Genomic DNA, 19,473 nt, shown 5'->3' with positions numbered 1-19,473 from the left:
AGAGCCACGCAGACTGTCGCAACAACTCAACTCTGCAGTTGTAGCTTGAACAGCAGCCACAGACAATACATAAACGAATGGGCATGCCTGTGTGCCAGAAACACTTATGGACACAAATGTGAATTCCATGTAATTTCCACATGTCACAAAATATTCTTCTTTGATATTTTCCCCCCAACCGTTTAAAAAAGTCAAAAAACATTCTGGGCTCAGAAGGTGGCAAAATCAAAATCAGGTAGCAGGTGGTTTGCTCACCCTTCTTCTGGAGCAAACCAGAAGGGAATGTAAGAGGCCTTGGGGTCACAGTCAGCTATTAGCTTGTACATGGCAGAAAAACCATTAGAACACAACCTTTTAATCTTCACAGACAAAGATTATTTATACGTATTTTGGACTTGGTCTTGCTAAGTATCTTGGTACAGGAAGCTGGGTTTTATAAGAGATGAGTCTTCTACTGTATAAATATAAGGATTATGGAACTTCTTCTACATACTGTTAATTATCATCTTCCATTCTTTGTTTCCCCTACCAGCATTCAGTGAAGGGAGAGGAGAACTGACATTCTTCTTCTTTTTTTTCTATATCAACTAAGCTTCATTAAGTGACATGATATCATGTGCTTGATACAGTACAAAGTGCTTGCAGGAATACATAAATAAACAAAAGTGTAAAATTACTATAAATAATTGTTAAAAGGGAAAAAAGTGGAGCACTTTAATTTATCTATAACTCTTCTATGATAATAGAATGAAGAAAGGCTCATTGAGTGGGCTCTGCAATCAGACAGCCAGAATTCAAAATCTAGCAGTCTCCTATAAGCTCTGTCATGTTGAGCAAGTTTTTAAAGCTTTCTATGTCTCAGTTTCTTAAATTTATAAAGTGGGAATAATAATAGTGCTTTGAACAATGCTTCAGTAAATGTTAGCCATTATTATTGCTTTATCCTTAAAATGTCTATCTGCTTTGGGAACTGGGTCTAACCTGCTTTTTACAATAACTAGTACCCAGCAGCGTACTCTATGGTTATAACTGGAATGTTATAAATAATATGTTGTAGAAGAGGTCCAATTATGTCTATTATGCAAGTAGTAATGGATAGTTCACATTTCTATAAAGGCAGAATGCTTATCTGATTTTCTTTAGATACCCCATGGCACCTGCCTTGGATATACTGAATGTTCAATATGTAAATGTTTAGACAGCTCTATGGCACTGAAACAAAGTATGATCCTTGTCCCCCTGTATAACCCAGATCCCCCTTCAGAACAAAGGTAGTCATTGCCCCTGTTGCTGGAGTGTTCACTGCTAATGGCTCACAGCTGAGTTCCTTCCCCAGCACTTGTCCTCTCCTTAAGGCAGTTACCTAGCCCACAGATATGTTCCTCCCCGGAGGCAGCAGGCACCAATGACAAGTCAATACGGGGTTTGAAGGCCCGGTCTCTTTACCCACGAGATCTGCTGAAGCCTTTGTTGAGACAGCATCACTATTCAAGCCTCCCCGCCTGCCCCACCAGGTCTAGTCCTGTATCCCTCACTCCCTCAAGTGTTGATCTTGATACACTTCCCAGCAAACCTTTTGCATTTGACCCTCCATCTCAGAATCTGTTTCTAGATCCAGTCTAAGTCCTGCTAATGAGCTGCTGCCAGAATTATGCTACTTTACTTTGTCGTAAACACTTAACTGGAGGATGTCTTTCCAGTTTAAGAACCTGCATTGTCACAGCTGATAGTGAAAAAAAATCAGAGAAAATCCTCGTTAAGTGGCTCAGATGATCCAGATCAAAAAGATCCACCCTCTTATTAATCAAACATATGTGAAAATGCACATTTTCCTAGAGTAGGTGCAGCTCTCACAAGCTCCAACTCATGTTTAAGAAAAGGGGTCAGAGCCTGCATTTATTCCATTAGGCATTTCACAGTTTTCCTAAGGAGAATCCTGACAGGAAATGGAACAAATCTGCCTGGCAGGTGGAGAGACATGCCAACTGTCCTGTATTTCCTTTGGCCACAAAGCTCTCTTTCTATCAAAGAAAAGTCTTTCAGGCTGAGATTAGTTTTTAATGAATTTTGAGGGCTTCCCATTTAGTTCGCTCTTCCTAAAAGGAACTGTAACATTGATTTTTCTGGAGATATGTATATATATATATACATACATACATATATCAGAATTAAAACTCACTGCTCTGGTATTCCCTAGGCTTTGCCCTTTTCCTTTCTTAAAAGCAAAAATAACCTCCAGATGCTTTTTGGGATTTTCTGGGGATCCACCTTTTCAAAAATAAGGGATGTCCATATGATCCGTGGTCCAACTAGAGAACTCATTTTGAAACCACTGATAGGGCTCCCTTACACCTGTGGTTCTCAAAGTGTGGTCCCAGACCAGTGGCATAAGCGGCACCAGGAACCTTGTCAGACATGCAAATTCTTGAATTCAAAACTCTGGGAGTAGGGCCCAACACCCTGTGTTTTAACAAGCCCTCCAGGTGATTGATTCTCTTGTGTGCTGAAGTTTGAGAACCACTGTCTGACACAATTTTTTTTCCTTAGTAGAGATCAGAAAAGGATACTAAAAGTATCCTCACCTACATACTTTTGAGCATCTTTATGAAGGCCCTTCCAGAGAGAACTCACAAACAAGGGATCTGGTATCTTGAACCTAGGACAAATTCTAACCTGAGGATGGGATGTTTCCTTATTCTGTCACTTCTGGCTTTCAGCATTTCCCTGAGTTTTGTTCCTTAGAATTCTCTCATTTTGACTGAGGCATAGTACACAAGAGTCAGGCAGACCTGATTACTGGTTCTACCGCTTATTAACTTGCTAGGGGAGTTCCATAATTTCTCTAAGTCTCAGCATCCTCATGTGCAAAATAGGATTACTAGTAATATTTTTTATAAATGTTAACTTTTATGATGCTGACTGTAGCTATTAATTAATAATAAACTGTTCTGTAGACTGCTTGCTAAAAGTTGAAAACCATGTTTGAATCCCTGAACTAGAAAGAGGTTGAAGGTACAGCCAGTTCCCTGGGATCAAGAAATCCTTCTCTTCATCTGAATCAACTCCTTGGACCCCAAGGCTCTCTGAATCAAACTGAGTATCTTCAGTGAATTTATTTTCATTCCTTTGTTCAACAATGTATATGAATGCGGTCCATGTGCCAGACGCTCTACCATGGAGACAGGAACCCGACCCAATTGTCTAAGAGCTCCTCATTCTGGAATTTGGTCCAGTTCAGGATGCCAGATTCCATGTTTGTAGAATGTCTAGGTCTTTTCTGCTTTTCTCTGACTACTAGCGGTGACCTTCAAGACCTCCAGAGTCACCTAAAAAAATGTGATCTAGGCCTGAAAAGCCCTGAAACCTCTCTGTTAACCACTAAATATTTATTGATCCAACTATGCCCCAGTCACTGTGGCTCTGCAACTTACCAGGCCCATGGAATAGACTTCCAGGGAGAACCTTAAGGCCCAAAGATGATGGATGATGAAGCCCTTGTGATTGACTGCCCCACTGAAAAAGGACCATAGGGACCCAAGGCCTTCTAGGCCAGACACACTCTGGGGCCCACTCTGGACTTTTTCAGGAAGTGCCTGTGCAACCACAGCATTGGTGTTTCCAGGAGCAATGGTTCAAAAGGCCTATTCTATTGCATTGTTAAATTATTAATAGCATGAGCTGACCACTATGTCCATTAAAATCAAAATTAGAAACCCCGTTTCTTGGTCCTGGAGACATTTACACAGAGTCTAGTTGAAAATGCTTGGGGTGTTACAAACATTCAGTACTGACTTCTAAAGGAAACCAAAGAGGGCCACAAAAGGGAGATACCAGAAAGTATTCTCAACTGACTCTGCATGGTAGAGAAGGTCTGGGGGAAAAAAATCACTGGAAAAAAGCTATTTCATTTAGTAATTGAAGCTAAAACTACTGGGGTCACACCCAAATGCATACGCTTTAACATTCATGCATTTTAAGCTCTGAATTAATTTGTTTCTCCTCAAACTCTTGAGGCCATCCACTATAATCCATACTTAGACATGGACAGATAGCTAACTCTTCTCACTTACGTCAGTGAATGTGTGTATATTGCCTGTTAGAGAGAGAGAGAGTGTACGTGTGTGTGTGTTTATACAATAATATCTGCACATCTGTAAGTTTCTATAGATTCATATGGATAAATTAGCAGGCCCTGATTTCAGCTGCAACATATTTTTAGAAACCATTTCATAAAGTGGATCACATTTGCCATGGAAAACATACTGTAATTGGGAGTTTCATTCCTGACCAAGGATTTCTCAGCAAATCAAATATAGATGCTGTAAACAGCCTGTTGTAGAACAAAACTAATGACCATTTCATAAATATCTCAAAAACACTAAAACAATGCCCTACATCCTATAAAAAAGGCATAAACATATACAATACCTATACGTGTAGTTTCAAAGTTTCTTGAAATATCCAAACACCACTTAAACATACAGCTCAACTGAATTATATTCAAAAATTAATGCACTAACTATAATAACATCAAACATTTGACTAATAATTTTGCAACCCTTAGATTTTAGTAAAGCATTTGGGGGATGATTTATATATTCCCAATCTTCTTTTTTTAAGGTGTTCGAAGAAATCGATCTATTGTGTTCTTTTCCCTTTGAGGTAGGAATCCATTTTTTACTGCATTTACTACTGCTGTTTTTACAAGTTGTTTTTTCCTCCTCCCAGCAAATGCCCTTCTCAATATATGAGTGTTACAGAACTACCATATTGCCACAGTGCGACTCTGTCCTGGCCAAAGATGAGTGGCTCAGGATTAGGCCCCAATCACCATCCTACCTAGGAATTTGATATTTGGAACTGAGAAAACCAGAGATGGGGAGTCTCTGCACTCCTGCTGCTGAGGCCTCGGCAGCCCTGACCATATCCTTCTATTGGTTTGATCGTTCACTGCTCCTTAGCTTCCATGAGCCGCCCCAATATCCTTTCAAGAATCCCCCTTTTGGCTTAAGCTAGGCAGAGTCTTTTTCTGCTACTTAAAGCCAAAAGACTCTTAATAAATATACCTATGGCAAGTAGATGCACTTAAAATTATTTCTGTCACCTTAAAGCTCAGGTCAAAGCAAGTACTGGTCATACTTAATGACCTAGAAAATGTGCATAATAAATGACAAGAACACATCACAAATTAATAAGCACCAGATAATCTCACTTTAGTTTCCAAACATATGACTGGAAAAACCTTACACCAAACTGTTACTCTTGATTACCTCCAGTGATTTGTCTGTTTTTTCTCTTCTTTTACCCTACCTCCCAATTCCCACAATAAGCCACATTTAATTTTTATAATCAGAAAGAAATAGTGAAAAAGTGTTAAGAATTAGATGTTCCACAGAGACCTGACATCAGCGATGGTAATGATCATAGCCGTGCTGTTCTCTCAGTTAGAAGTGATTTTTAAAGACAACTCAGGGGAATTCTCTGGCGGTCCAGTGGTTAGGACTCTGTGCTTCCACTGCAGGGGGACTGGGTTCAACCCCTGGTCAGGGAACTAAGATCCCGCAAGCCGAGAAGCGCAGCCAAAAAAAAAAAAAAAATTGCGGATAAAGATGACTCAGGCTTGCCTTTACTGCCTGAATTGTCTCCCAACATCTTAGTCTATTCACAGCTATAAGAGCAGTTACTCCGCTTCAAACCAAAGCAATGTCACTAGGAAACATTAAGTGCCGTAGGGACAGGATTTGGTTTAAGAGTACCTGGGTTTGAGTCCAGCAAAAGAGCTGTGTGGTCTTGGGATGGTCACTTATCTTCTCTGAGCCTCAGCTTCCCCCTGCTCAAAATGGGGAATTGCAGTGCCTTCCTCTCAGGGTGATTGTGTGGTTCATAAGAGAACATGAATGTAAAAGCCCTCGGCAAGCGAAGCAAATGTCAGCTGTTGTTAACTACTCTCGCCTCTTGTCCTGCAGCAGCCCTCTCCGCCAGCGTGGTTTTTGGTTGGGCTTCCCGGTCAAGAAGTTAGAAGAGGCCACTATGCAATCCTTCCCTAATACTCTCAGCTGTGGCACCTGCTAGACAATAGGCCCTGATGCTTCAGTTGTCCTTCTCTTACTGGCTTTGCATCTTTTCAGCAAAATAAACAGAAAACATTGAATACTTCAAAAATATAACTCATCTAGTAACTGATACTTTTTAAAAATTGTAGTAAAACATACATACATAAAATTTACCATTTTAACCATTTTTAAGTGTACAGTTCAGTGGCATTAAGTATTGATACATTCACATTGTTGTGCAATCAGCACCACCATCCATCTCCAGAACTTTTTCACCTTCCCAAACTGAAACTCTGTACCCATTAAGCACTAACTCCCTCCCCTTATAACCCCTGGGAAACACCATTCTGCTTTCTATCTCTGGATCTGACTACTCTAGGCACTTCATATAAATGAAATCATACGTATTGGTCTTTTTGTGACTGACTTATTTACTTAACACAATGTCCTCAAGGCCTGCAGTGTGCTGAATGTTTGTGTCTCCCCAAAATTTGTGTGTTGAAATCCTAACCCCCCAAAGGTGACGGTACTAGTAAGTGGGGCTTTGGGGAGGTAATTAGGTCATGAGGGTGGAGCCCTCATGAAGGAGATTAGTGCTCTTATAAAAGAGGTACCACAGAGCTCCCTAGCCCCTTCTGCAATGTGAGGATACAATAAGTCTGTGATCCAGAAAAGGGCCCTCACCTGACCATGATGGCACCTTGATCTCAGATATCCCAACTCCAGAGCAGTAAGAAATAAATATCTGTTGTTTATAAGCTACCCAATCTATGGTATTTCATTATAGCAGCCCAAATACACTAAGACAAGATTAATCCATGCTGTAGCATGTGTCAGAATTTCCTTTTTTTCAGCTTTACTGAGGTATAATTGACAAATAAAGTCATAATATATTTAAAGTGAACAAAATGATAGTTTGATAGATGTATCCACTGTGAAAGAATTCCCAAAATCAAGTTAACTAGCACATGCATCAGCTCACACATTTGCCTTTTTATTTTTTTTTTGGTGAGAATACTTAAAATCTACTCTCTTAACAAATTTCAATACAGTATTATCAACTATAGTCACTATGTTATACATTAGATCATCAAACCTTAATCAACTTATAACTAAAAGTTTGTTCCCTTTAACCAATTTCTCTCCATTTCCCCACCTGCCCTCCAGCCCTTGGCAACCACCATTCTACTCTCTGTTGCTATGAGCTGGACTTTTTCAAAAAAGATTCCACATATAAGTGATATCATGTAGTATTTTATCTTTCTCTGTCTGGCTTATTTAACTTAGCATAATGCCCTCCAGGTTCATCTGTGTTGTCACAACTGGCAGGATTTCTTTCTTTTTTAAGGTTAATATTCCATTGTATGTATATACCATGTTTTGTTTATCCATTCATCCATCAGTGGATACTTGGGTTGCTTCCACCTTTTGAGTTTGTGAAGAATGCCGCTATGAACATGTGTGCACAAATATCTGTCTGAATACATGCTTTCAATTCTTTTAGATACATACACAGAAGTGGAATTGTTTGATCATATGGTAATACTATTTTTAATTTTTTAGGAACTGCCATATTGTTTTCCACAGCAACTGCACCATTTCACATCACCACCAGCAATGCACAAGAGTCCTAATTTCTCCACAACCTTGTCAACATTTATTTTCTAGTTTTTTGTTGTTGTTGTTGTTTTAATAATAGCCATTCTAATGAGTGTGAAGTACTATCTCGTGGTGGTTTTTACTTGCATTTCCCTAATGATTAGTGTTAAGTATCTTTTCATGTGCTTATTGTCCATTTGTGTGTCTTCGTTGGAGAAATGTCTATTCAAGTCCTTTGCCCAGTTTTTAATAGGGTTGTTTGGTTTCCTGTTGTTGAGTTGCAGGAGTTCTTTACATATTTTGAATATTAATTCCTTATCAGATATATGACTTAAAAAATATTTTTTCCATTCTGTGGGTTGCCTTAGTAACTGTACTTCTTGGCCTCACCTGTGCTCATTCAAATAGTAACTGCAGCTGCATGTGAGAGACATTGTGCTAATGACTCTAAGGAAAAGGTGCCCTTGACTTTCACACCCTCTCTCTGTGGGTTTGACTCTGTCATGCTATCAGAATCCTTCCCAACGGCTTGGGAACTTTTTTTTTTAATAAATTTATTCATTTATTTATTTATTTTTGGCTGCATTGGGTCTTCATTGCTGCACGTGGGCTTTCTCTAGTTGTGGCGAGCGGGTGCTACTCTTCGTTGCGGTGCACAGGTTTCTCATTGCGGTGGCTTCTCTTGTTGTGCAGCACGGGCTCTAGGCACGCAGGCTCAGTAGTTGTGGCGCACGGGCTTAGCTGCTCCGCGGCATGTAGGATCTTCCCAGACCAGGGCTCAAACCCATGTCCCCTGCATTGGCAGGCGGATTCTTAACCACTGCGCCACCAGGGAAGTCCCAGCTTGGGAATTTTTTTAAATTACTGTATGTTTGAAGACTTCTAAAAGGAATTTAATTGGTTATTTCATCTCAGATACCTGAGAAGCGAGATCTCAGTCCTAACGAGGTTGTGAGGAACCGGGAGCAGCGCAGCTTGAAGCTAGCAGAGGTGGTCACTGTCCACACATTCAGACACACGCCGCACAAAACCTCCATGAGGGCTCCCTGACGTCCCCACGTGTGTGGGAGGACGTACGTCCACTCACACCGGTGCCTGCCGAGGAGGATTTGACTGTTATGTGTTGTGACAACTGTTCTCACCAGCTGATAAAGGTCATAAGCCTTGACCCTGGGACCCCAGACCCTTCTTGGGGCCTTTACATTCCTTCCTGACCAATGAACAATGAAACTTGTTTTATCCAACCACATACATTCTGCCTCAGCAAGTGCTTGTTTTCAATTTTTAGCATGACCACTATGAACTAGAACTGTAACATTCTTGATTTTTTTTTTCTCCTTGCCACTCTTCTCAGTAAATGTCTTCGCTGGGGCATGTTCCCTTGCCTGGCAAGTTAATAAGCTCGGCCCTTTATCCCCGCTCTGGTGTCTTTACTTTGCTTGCCATGTGACCTGCAATCCCACACTTCACTGCATGGTCTCCTCACAGGTCAACACAGAACCCACACACCAGATGCCGGACATTTACTCCAAGTTTTACACTGATACACACACTTATCCATGCATAGCTGCAATCAATATCATTCATACATTCCTCAGGAAATTTACATAAATGCCAGCCTATTTTCAAACAAATTGATATCTTAATTTAGCCACCTAGCATGCAGATACTTGACCTCTAAAGAATACTTAATACTTTCCCTCCTGATGTTCACATTTCTTATAAAGCTCATTCATGGGACTTTAGGAAAATGTTCAGCTGCATCTTGGATCTGCTTTGCACCTAATAGTTGCTAACACACACAGACACACACACACACAGAAGTATGCATTTGTCTCTGAAGAGCTGCCTTTAATGTCCTGTTGAAGCCAAAGAATCAAAATTTCAAGACAGTGAATTAAATTTGCAGAATCAGTGCTCAGGAGCAATAACATTCCAAACAGGAAACTACTCCAATTACAGCATCCTCTGAATTATGATCTCTGCTTCCTTGCTGCTTTACCTACTACCAATCACCCAAACAGCCTGCTTACTGTCTACAGCAGCACTTCCAAAAAACACTACTCAGGGTTTTCTTCCCCCATGGAATGGAATGGGGCAAATCCCTTATGATCAGCTAGAGAAAATGAATCTGAAGCCAGGACCCCAAAAGGAAGCACTCACCACTCGTTCTCTAACCACTCTCCATTTCCTTCACAGACTCCCACCCCAAAAGGGGTGGACATCATAGGAATGAGGCTAATAACTCACCAAGAATTGCTGCTTCCCAGCTGTCCTGGAGCCTAGCATGGACAGATCCTGTGTTGGGTGCTTTGCGCTTAGCCTGGCTGATTTTATTACCATGTATGAGTTACAAATGTAAGGCAATAAATACAGGAGGAGGACAGTGTAGTAAGACAATGATCTGGAGGTTCCTCCCACCAGCAGTGTGCCCTGCCCTCGGGGTAAATTATGTCCTGTGGTGATGAACTAAATGTTCCCTCCACATTTCCTATGAAGTTCTGTTCTTCAGGGTTGAAAGCCAAGCCCTGTTCCACCAGCTCCACTTACTGCATTTACCCTGACATATAATTTATTCCTCCTTCAGTATCAGAGGCAGTTTCCCACGAAGACATAAAAAGGCATCCTTAGTGGGAAAGGGAAGATTTTTTTCTTCTTTGCATGATGTGGATGCTTATGCAAGGGAGGGAGTGGGCTTTAGGTTTTAGTGACATGATTTCGTGTGTGTGTGTGTGTGTGTGTGTTTCAGATCAAATGAGGTTTTTGTTTTCTTTATCTTTGTTTTAAAAATCATGATGAATGGTAATTAGATTTATCATGGTGATCAATTTGAAATGTATAGAAATATCGAATCACTATGTTGTATACCATAAATTAACATAATGATGGAGGTCAATTACACTGCAAAAACAAACAAACTCATTAAAAAGGTCAGGTTTGTGGATACCAGAGGCTGAAGGTGGAGGGAGGGGAATTAGAGGAAGGGAGTCAAAGGTACAATCTTCCAGTTATAAGATAAGTAAGCACTAGGGATGTGATGTACAACATGATAAATATAATTAACACTGCTGAGTGTTATATATGGAAGTTGTTAAGAGAAAATCCTGAGTTCTCATCATAAGAAAAACATTTTTTTATATTTCTTTAATTTTGTATCTATATGAGATGATGAATGTCCAATAAATTTATTGTGGTGATCATTTCATGATATATGTAAGTCAGATCATTATGCTGTACACCTTAAACTTATACAGTGCTGTATATCAATTATATCTCAATAAAACTGGAAGACAAAAATAAAAAAATTATGAAAGAATAATCTTGAGAAATTAAAGAAAGAACAGCATAAAATAAACTTAAAAAGGAGGAAAGATATACTGAAGATAAAGAGGAAATAAATGAATTAGAAAACCAAAGACCAAGTAGATTTGAATAATAAAAACTAAACCTGGTTCTTTCAAAAGAGCAATAAAATAAACAAACCTCTGGCAAATCTGATTTTAAAAGATCACACAAACAAATCAGAAATGCTGAAGAGAGCATAATCACATATATAGAGGTCATGTGAAAATTAGATGAGAATACTAGGCCAACATTATGTGACAAATTTGAAAAATCAAGATAAAATGCCCAACTTTGGGGGTAAAATCACCCCAAAATTATCTTACCAAAGGATAAAAAAATTTGAAAAGACTAATAAAAAAGAAGATTTGACAATGGAGGTAAAAATCTAACAAGCTCAGAGAGTTGTTTGGGCTAGTTCCAAAGACTTTTATAGTAGCAGATAATTCCAACATTGTTTAAATTGTGGCAGAGCACAGAAAATATGGAAAGGTTCTGAAATCATTCTTATGAGGCTAACCTATTCCTGAAACCAAAATTTTGTAAGTATAGTTCAAAAAAGAAAACTCACTTAAAATAAGGATGCAAATATTTGAAATAAAATATTAACAAGTTGTATGTAACTGCTACCTATGATGACATGACAATTAAGAAGGGTTGGGGCTTCCCTGGTGGCGCAGTGGTTGCGCGTCCGCCTGCCAATGCAGGGGAACCGGGTTCGCGCCCCGGTCTGGGAGGATCCCACATGCCGCAGAGCGGCTGGGCCCGTGAGCCATGGCCGCTAACCCTGCGCGTCCGAAGCCTGTGCTCTGCAACGGGAGAGGCCACAACAAAGGGGGCCCGCATACCACAAAAAAAAATAAATAATTGTTCCATATTATAAAACTTATTAATGCAGTTCTCTACAATACTAAATCAAAGGGAAAAGTATCATTTAACCAACATGACATATTAAAATAGTGCCAAAGAGCAAAATTTCTTAATCCTGGAGCCTTAACCTGAAGTTCCATCTTCACATCTATTAGCTGTGTGACCTTGGGCAAGTTACTAAATCTAAAATTCATCTCCTCGTTAGTAGAATGAGAGTTTTTAATAGAGATAATCTTAGTAAAAGTTTTGAGTTCCCACTCCCCCCAAAAAATTAAAAAATAAAAGTCATGTTGAGAACATTTTTATAGGAGAGAGGAATGACTATGTCATCCTTAGTATGATTTTCATTTTCCCCTTCTCTTATTTCCTTTTGATATTGTTTTCCAGACATTCTGAAGACAACCATCACTGTGAGCCTTTGTCTTCCTAATCATCTTGTTTCTCTTTTCTATCAGTAAAAACCTCTTCCTTTGCCCTTTCGCATGAACACTAGATTACTAAAAATGAAGATGTGGTCCTAAATCAGTCAAGTGGATAAATGCCTGGGTGAGAATTAGTGGATAAATCTGGAGTCAAAGAAGTGTGATGAGAGCTTTGGAAAGGGTGTAATCCAGGGAACTGCCGACAAAGTACATGGCCTCCTTGTCCTTTTCTTTTTCTCTGCTCTGAGTATTCTCTGTGTTCTAGAGGTCCTATGGATTCAGCCCTCAAACAACTGGCAGAAAGGTCCCTCATAATGAGAAGAATTTGACTCCATCTTTCTCCTCTGTTTCAAACACTGACCCAACTGTTGTGTCTTAACCATGGCTCCTCCTTTATTATCAGGAACTTCATGTTGCTGTCTCTCTATTAACTGGAACAATGTACTAACTAGTAGAGAGATGGTAAGATCAATTAACATAGGTAGGACATCAGCCTGAATACACCTGTTTGTATGCGTAGTGGCAATTAGCTACACTAGTTTATCAGTAGTCACACCTGATTAATCTTCTGCTTGATGGTAAATGTCAGGAGATACCTGTGGTCACACAAAATAAAGTTCTTTCTTATAGAATTCTAGCTGGTCCATTGAATTTTTTTTCTTGGGTTAAGTAGGATTATGAGTTAAATGAAACTTTGTGAATATGTGAAATTCAAACTGTAAACTATTTGAAACCTGATTCAACAGTTATATATTAATAACAACTAAGGCAATTGGTAATAGAGCAACTTGAATAGTGGCTGAATGTGAATATATATGTCAATTGAGAAAAGAAAGGAGGAGATAAAGAAGGAAAAATTAAGAGAAGGAAGAAGAGTAAATATTTGCGAAGTAGGGTGGGAATTAGAGGTTTATGGAAAGTGAGCCACCCTCAAGCTTCCACAAATCTGCCCAGAGCACAATTTGCCATGCCTGAATCTCATACAGACACATCTACAAGGAATAATATCCAGGTACTATGCCAGACACCTTCCCTTGGATCTGTACATTAGTCATGAACCGAATCTTCATGGCAGAGAAAGAAATAGTCTTTTACCATTTACTAAACAGTAGGAAAATACAGACTGACAAATTCATAAAGATGTTTTAAAAATAGAAATTAGGAAGTTAGGATTAACATATATACACTACTATATATAAAATAAATAATCAACAAGGACCTACCGTATAGCACAGAGAACTCTACTCAATACTCTGTAATAACCTATATGGGAAAAGAATCTGAAAAAGAATAGATACATGTATATGTATAACTAAATCACTTTGCTGTACACCTGAAACTAACACAACACTGTAAATCAACTATACTCCAATATAAAATAGAAATTTAAAAAAATAAAATAAAAAATAAAAACAGATAGTAACAAAAAATAGATACATGGATGGGAGGGAGGATATCAACTAGTATATGGTTCTTCTGCAGAACAATCTAGCAATACAGATCTAAATCCTTCAAAATATTTATATTTTTTGACCTAGTGATAAACCTTGAAGACATTATGCTAAATGAAATAAATTAGTCACAAAAAAAACAAACACTATATAACCCTACTTATATGAGGTACCTACAGTAGTCATATTCATAGAGACAGAAAGTGGAATGGTGGTTGCCAGGGGCTGGGGGAGAAGGGAATAAGAAGTTATTATTTAATATACAAAGTTTCAATTCGAAAAGATGAAAAAGTTCTGGAGAGGGATGGTGGTGCTGTTTGCACAACAAGATGAACGCACTTAATGCCACGGAATTGGACACTTAAAGATGGTTAAAATGGTAAAGTTTCTGTTATACGTATTTTACCACAATTAAAAATTCTTCTGAATATTTAGCAACAGGAAAATGGCCAACATGGGAGAAACAGTAGCAAATATTTTTCAGATTTTCTACAAAAATCACTGTAAGAACATGTAAGGAAGAAAAGATCAGAAGGTTATTCCAAAGCACAAAATGTTAGTAGACATTATTTCCAGGTGAGATTATGAGTGATTTTCTTTTTCATATTTATCTGTATTTTCTAAATGTTCTAAATAAATATACAGTATATTTATAACTAGATAATAAAATTTAAAAGCCCACCTACTACATCTCTATCCTCTTACCCTGCTTTATTATTATAGTAATGGCACTTATTACTACCTGAAAGTATATTGTCTCTTTGTTTCCTTGCCATAGTCTGTTTCCCCAGGTAGAATGTAAGTTCTCTGAGGTCAGAGGCATCTGCATCCTTTATTCTTGAAGAGTTTCAGGCACTTAATGAGCACTCCATAAATAGTCAAGTGAAGGAGAATAAGTCAAAATGAATGGATGAGGGAATGAACAGAAAATCAGTCATACTGAAGTATAGACAGCGGCATTCCTTTCTCCTGTATTCCCACTCCAGTCACCTGGGGTAGCGACCCTCTTCCTCCCACCTGTAACCAGCTCAGGATTGGAGGAAGGGCTTTCTCCAGATTAAGCATCATCAGAATGAAATAAAACCTGAAATGTGTCCAAATTAGGGCTAAGAGAGTAGGAAGTAATCTAGAAACCCTCTCGCTTAAAGGATAGTTGAAGGGCCTGAGAATGTGAAAGAGAAGGCTTAAAAGGGAGGGAAGATGTAGCCATTTCCAAATCCTGGAAAGTAGTCAGGTGGAGTCATGTATTTACTCCATAAATATCCATTGAGCCTCTTCCGGGTGCCAAGGACTGAAATAGGCACCAAGAATACAGAAAAAAAAAAAAAAAAAGAATTAGATTTCATCTGTTTAACTCCTGAGGGAATACCAAGGATTGGTGAGAAATTTGGAAAGACAGATTTGAATGCATTGTAAACAAAAGAGTCCACAATAGCATTTCTTTTTTTTTTTTTTTTTTTTGGTACGCGGGCCTCCCACTATTGTGGCCTCTCCCGTTGCGGAGCACGGGCTCTGGACGCGCAGGCTCAGCGGCCATGGCTCACGGGCCCAGCCGCTCCGCGGCATGTGGGATCTTCCCGGACCGGGGCATGAACCCGTGTCCCCTGCATCGGCAGGCGGACTCTCAACCACTGCGCCACCAGGGAAGCCCATACAATAGCATTTCTTAAAGATCATTTCATGGAACCCCAGAGATACATGGAATGTTCATTCATGTTACATAAAAAAAGAATTCTGGGGCCAAATAAATTTAGAAAATCTCAAGATGAAGTTAGCGCTTTTTAAACTATAGCACAGGACTTCTCAGGGTCTTTAATACTGTACATCATTGTAAACTGTGACTCTCCTAAAGAGCATATGATTCCTTTCCCCAAACCTTTTGGTCAAGAGGACAATTTTTCAAGGCCTCGGACTTCCATAAGATGAGCATTAGGAAAAGTTATCCTCTCTTCATAATGAGAACATTCACCTGTGGAAACGGTGGCCTGCAACCATGGATGCAGACAGGCACTGCAGCTTTGCCCCTGAGACACATACTGGCACCACACACCGCAGATGCCCAAGTCTTCATCCTGAATCACTCCTATAAATCCAGTCCTCTCACCACATCCCCCTCACCTCACAATTTTCCCAGTTACCAGTCTCAGCACTCAATTATTCCCCTTTCCATCCTTGCTTTGAACCTGGCCTTAAAGAACCATGCCTTGTGTTTCTGCTTCTGACTTGTGCTCTGTGTAATAATGATTCTGGTTCTTTCCCTAAGCTGCTGGGGGCCACCCTGGGTAAGGGTACCCGGGTTCAACTCTTTCATCCAGCTCACCTTACATAGAGGAGGGAGACCCAGACAAGGAGTAAGAGTTTCTTGTGTCAGGGATGCCATAAATGGGGAGAGCTTGGGCTTGCTGATGTGGAAAGTTTTTCCCTGTTCTTATTTTCGGCTACTTCTTCGACAGGTCTGAGATTCTGTAATGTCCTATTTCTAGACATTATTTTAAATACATTTAGTATCTGGGAAACCAGCTATTTCTCTGACTACATCATCTTGTCAGTTCTCATATGAAATGCAGATGCTCCGCCACACAACTGAGAAATCTTTCACGTGATGAGGCAAAGCTACTCATCGAAGGTCACTGGGCTTTGGTGTACCTTCCAGCCTTATGAATAAAAACCCACGATGCCTCTGAAGCCTTGCATGAAATTCCTGTGGGGAGAAACTCTTGTGACTTTAGACTATAGTCAAAGTCTGTCCCATTTTTGTTCTCTTACCTTGTAACTTGGGTTCTCATTCCAAAATCCAGTGACCTCATTGATTGCAGCACCTCAATACAGCCCATGTACTGGAATAAGAAAAGAAAAAAAAGAACAAGTAAGAAAAAATAGCACAAAGATAGCTCTTAGCTTCAGAGTGATTTCCTGGGAAACACCGTAAATCAGCTCCTGATATCAAATTACATTTGCACACTCAGCCTACCATTGATATTTCTGACCATTAATGGACACATGCCTTCAACTGCAGTTCAGTTATAAAACATCAGCTGAATCCAAAATATGACAGCAGGAATACAGCTGTCATCCCTGACAAATGTGAGCTCAGAGGTTAAGAGCTTGGGCTCTGGGGCCAGACCATGGGAATCTGTATCCTGGCTCTGCCAGTTGTTAGTTATGGAACCCCAGCAAGTTACTCAACTTCTCTGCATCTCAGGTTTGTCACAGTAACATGGGGATACAATCAGAATTGTTGTGAGAGTAAAATGATTTCCTACAGGTGTTCTAAGAGCAGTGCCTGATACATTCATGTGCTCAGAGATCAGAGGAAGCAAAACTAAAGGTAATACAGGAATATCAAATCTTCTAGGGAGATAAAATCAGCATATGAGTGCAGATAATACAGGACAGTAATATAGGAAGATCTTTTTTTTTTTTTTGCAAGATCATTTATTTATTCAGAGGGTTCAAGGGAAAAAAAAAGTCATGTCCTGGGCTTCCCTGGTGGCGCAGTGGTTGCGCGTCCGCCTGCCGATGCAGGGGAACCGGGTTCGTGCCCCGGTCTGGGAGGATCCCACATGCCGCGGAGCGGCTGGGCCCGTGAGCCATGGCCGCTGGGCCTGCGCGTCCGGAGCCTGTGCTCCGCAACGGGAGAGGCCGCAACAGAGGGAGGCCCGCATACCACAAAAAAAAAAAAAAAAAAAGTCATGTCCTACACCAGGAATGAGTACATTTAGCTTGAACATGGAGTACTGGAAAAGGCATTGAGACTTATAAAGCTAAAAGATGGTTTATATTTCATGTGGCACAGCAGCGTAAGCCATCAGACTGCTGGAAAGAGAGTGATGGGATCGTCCGTGTTTGAGGAGCTTTATGTCAGCAGCAGTATGAAGGTGGGTTCACGGTGAATAAAAAGTGAGGATGCTCTTGTCGAGAGGGAAGTAATGACAGCTCACACTGAGGAGGGGTGGTGGCAGTAGGAAGGAGGGGACGATCCAAGTGACATCACGGAAATAGAGACTACACCATTCGGCAGTTGATTTGATCTAGAGAATAAGAGAGAAGGATGAGTCAAGAATGACTCAGATGTTTCCAGCCAGGGTAACAGAGGGAACAGTGATTCCATTAACAGAAACAGGAAAGCCAGGAGAGGGGAAGATGAGTTGGTTTAGGACCCACTGACTGAAAGACACTGGTGGGGTATCCAGGAAATAACAAGCTGATAGTTGAAAATTGGATTCTGGAATCGTGCAGAGGCATTAAGTGTAGGGACTTAGTAGTCTTCTGTGTAGCTTTGCCAGGTGAGGCAATGGTAGTAATCCTCTTAGTAGGGCCTCAGTTGACGAGGGAGAGTGTTTCTCTGAGAATGAGCTCGGAAATGTTATGAGAGCCAAGTGGTCGGATTGAAAGTGATCTGTAGGCTCCTTGGAAAAGATCTGCTTCCTGTTTAGCTTTCCTCTGGAAGCCTTGCAGCCGCCCTCTGCTTATGGAAAGATGGCAGGAGCTGGGGGTGCCTCCCCAGACACTTCTTGGCAGTATTTCTCAGCGAATTCTACAGATTTCACATCCTAAGAGGAGGTCAGGGCACCAAGTGTTGCCTAGAGCCTCGTGCAGGGTAGAGCATGCTGGCCAGGACAATTACCTGGCCATTCTCAGCCAGATTCCTGTTCATCACATTCCTCCTGCAGGGTCTAGTATTGACAAAAAAATTTTTTAAATATTTTATTCTGTCCCAATCACATTTAACATCCCAAGGCTTGAGTACCTCAAGGAAGTAAGCGATGTCTAGAGATTTCTGTTCAATAAACCATTAGACATATTAGGAAAGGAAAGCTAGATGTAGCACGGTATTAAGCCCATCTCAAAACTGTCATGAAAGGAGATTGCAAGGGTCCAAGCTCCATGTTGAGAGTGGACTGAAAAGAAAGTTTTCCTATCCTCACTGGCTGCTCTGGCTTTTCCTGCCTTTCCGTGTCTCCTCCCATTCCAGAACTTAGCACCTGCTCCCCTAGTTCCTGCATCCCTCAACCTGGAAAGAACGGACTCCCCTCACAGGTTGGGGAACAGGTCTAGGCTATACCTCCAATCCCCCCAGGAAGCCTTGTTGGTGCAGAGGTGGGTGTCATCTTTCCCTTCAGCTGTAAATTTTCAATTTAAGACCAGGTGATACAGCCTATCCAGGTACAGTTTTTGAAAATGTGATGAAGCACCTCCAGTTTTCACACTCAGCCAGAGTGATTTTTTAAAAATGAATATCAGGCCATGTCCCGCCATTGCTTAAAACTTCTGGCATTTATTATCAGAACAAATCTGTTGCCATAAACACTTAAACGCTGTGTTTTCTGACCCCTGTTTACCCCTGCAACTCCATCTGTGTCACTCTGCCCCCGTGCACTTTGCTGCCACATTGGCTTTCCTTCTATTCCTCAAATACACCCAACACTTTCCAAATACAAGGTCTTTGCACTTGCTGTTCCATTGCCAGGTCTGCCTAGCTCTTCCCCCACTGCTCTGCAGGACTAACTCCTTTTTGTCCTTCAGGTTTTATTTTTTATTTTTTATTTTTTAACATCTTTATCGGAGTATAACTGTTTTACAGTGGTGTGTTAGTTTCTGCTTTACAACAAAGTGAATCAGTTATACATATACATATGTTCCCATATCTCTTCCCTCTTGCGTCACCCTCCCTCCCACCCTCCCTATCCCACCCCTCTAGGCGGTCACAAAGCACCGAGCTGATCTCCCTGTGCT

At 40.5% G+C, this 19,473-nt stretch overlaps 1 protein-coding gene across 2 annotated transcripts in view; it reads right to left on the bottom strand.

Moving 5' to 3' along the window:
• The window catches only part of SHC4 (SHC adaptor protein 4), a 131,592-nt gene that overhangs the window by 72,852 nt on the left and 39,267 nt on the right, over positions 1-19,473 (bottom strand). For both annotated transcript variants that reach the window (XM_028495359.1, XM_024117509.2), the window contains exon 2: positions 16,504-16,574. In XM_028495359.1, the coding sequence (XP_028351160.1) occupies positions 16,504-16,574 (71 nt within the window). The remainder of the gene's footprint in view (positions 1-16,503; positions 16,575-19,473) is intronic.

The sequence above is a fragment of the Physeter macrocephalus genome, chromosome 11 (genome assembly GCF_002837175.3).
Source record: "Physeter macrocephalus isolate SW-GA chromosome 11, ASM283717v5, whole genome shotgun sequence".
Taxonomy (NCBI): Eukaryota; Metazoa; Chordata; class Mammalia; order Artiodactyla; family Physeteridae; genus Physeter; species Physeter macrocephalus.
Note: the sequence above shows the minus strand (reverse complement) of the source record. Positions and strands in the feature narration are given on the sequence as shown.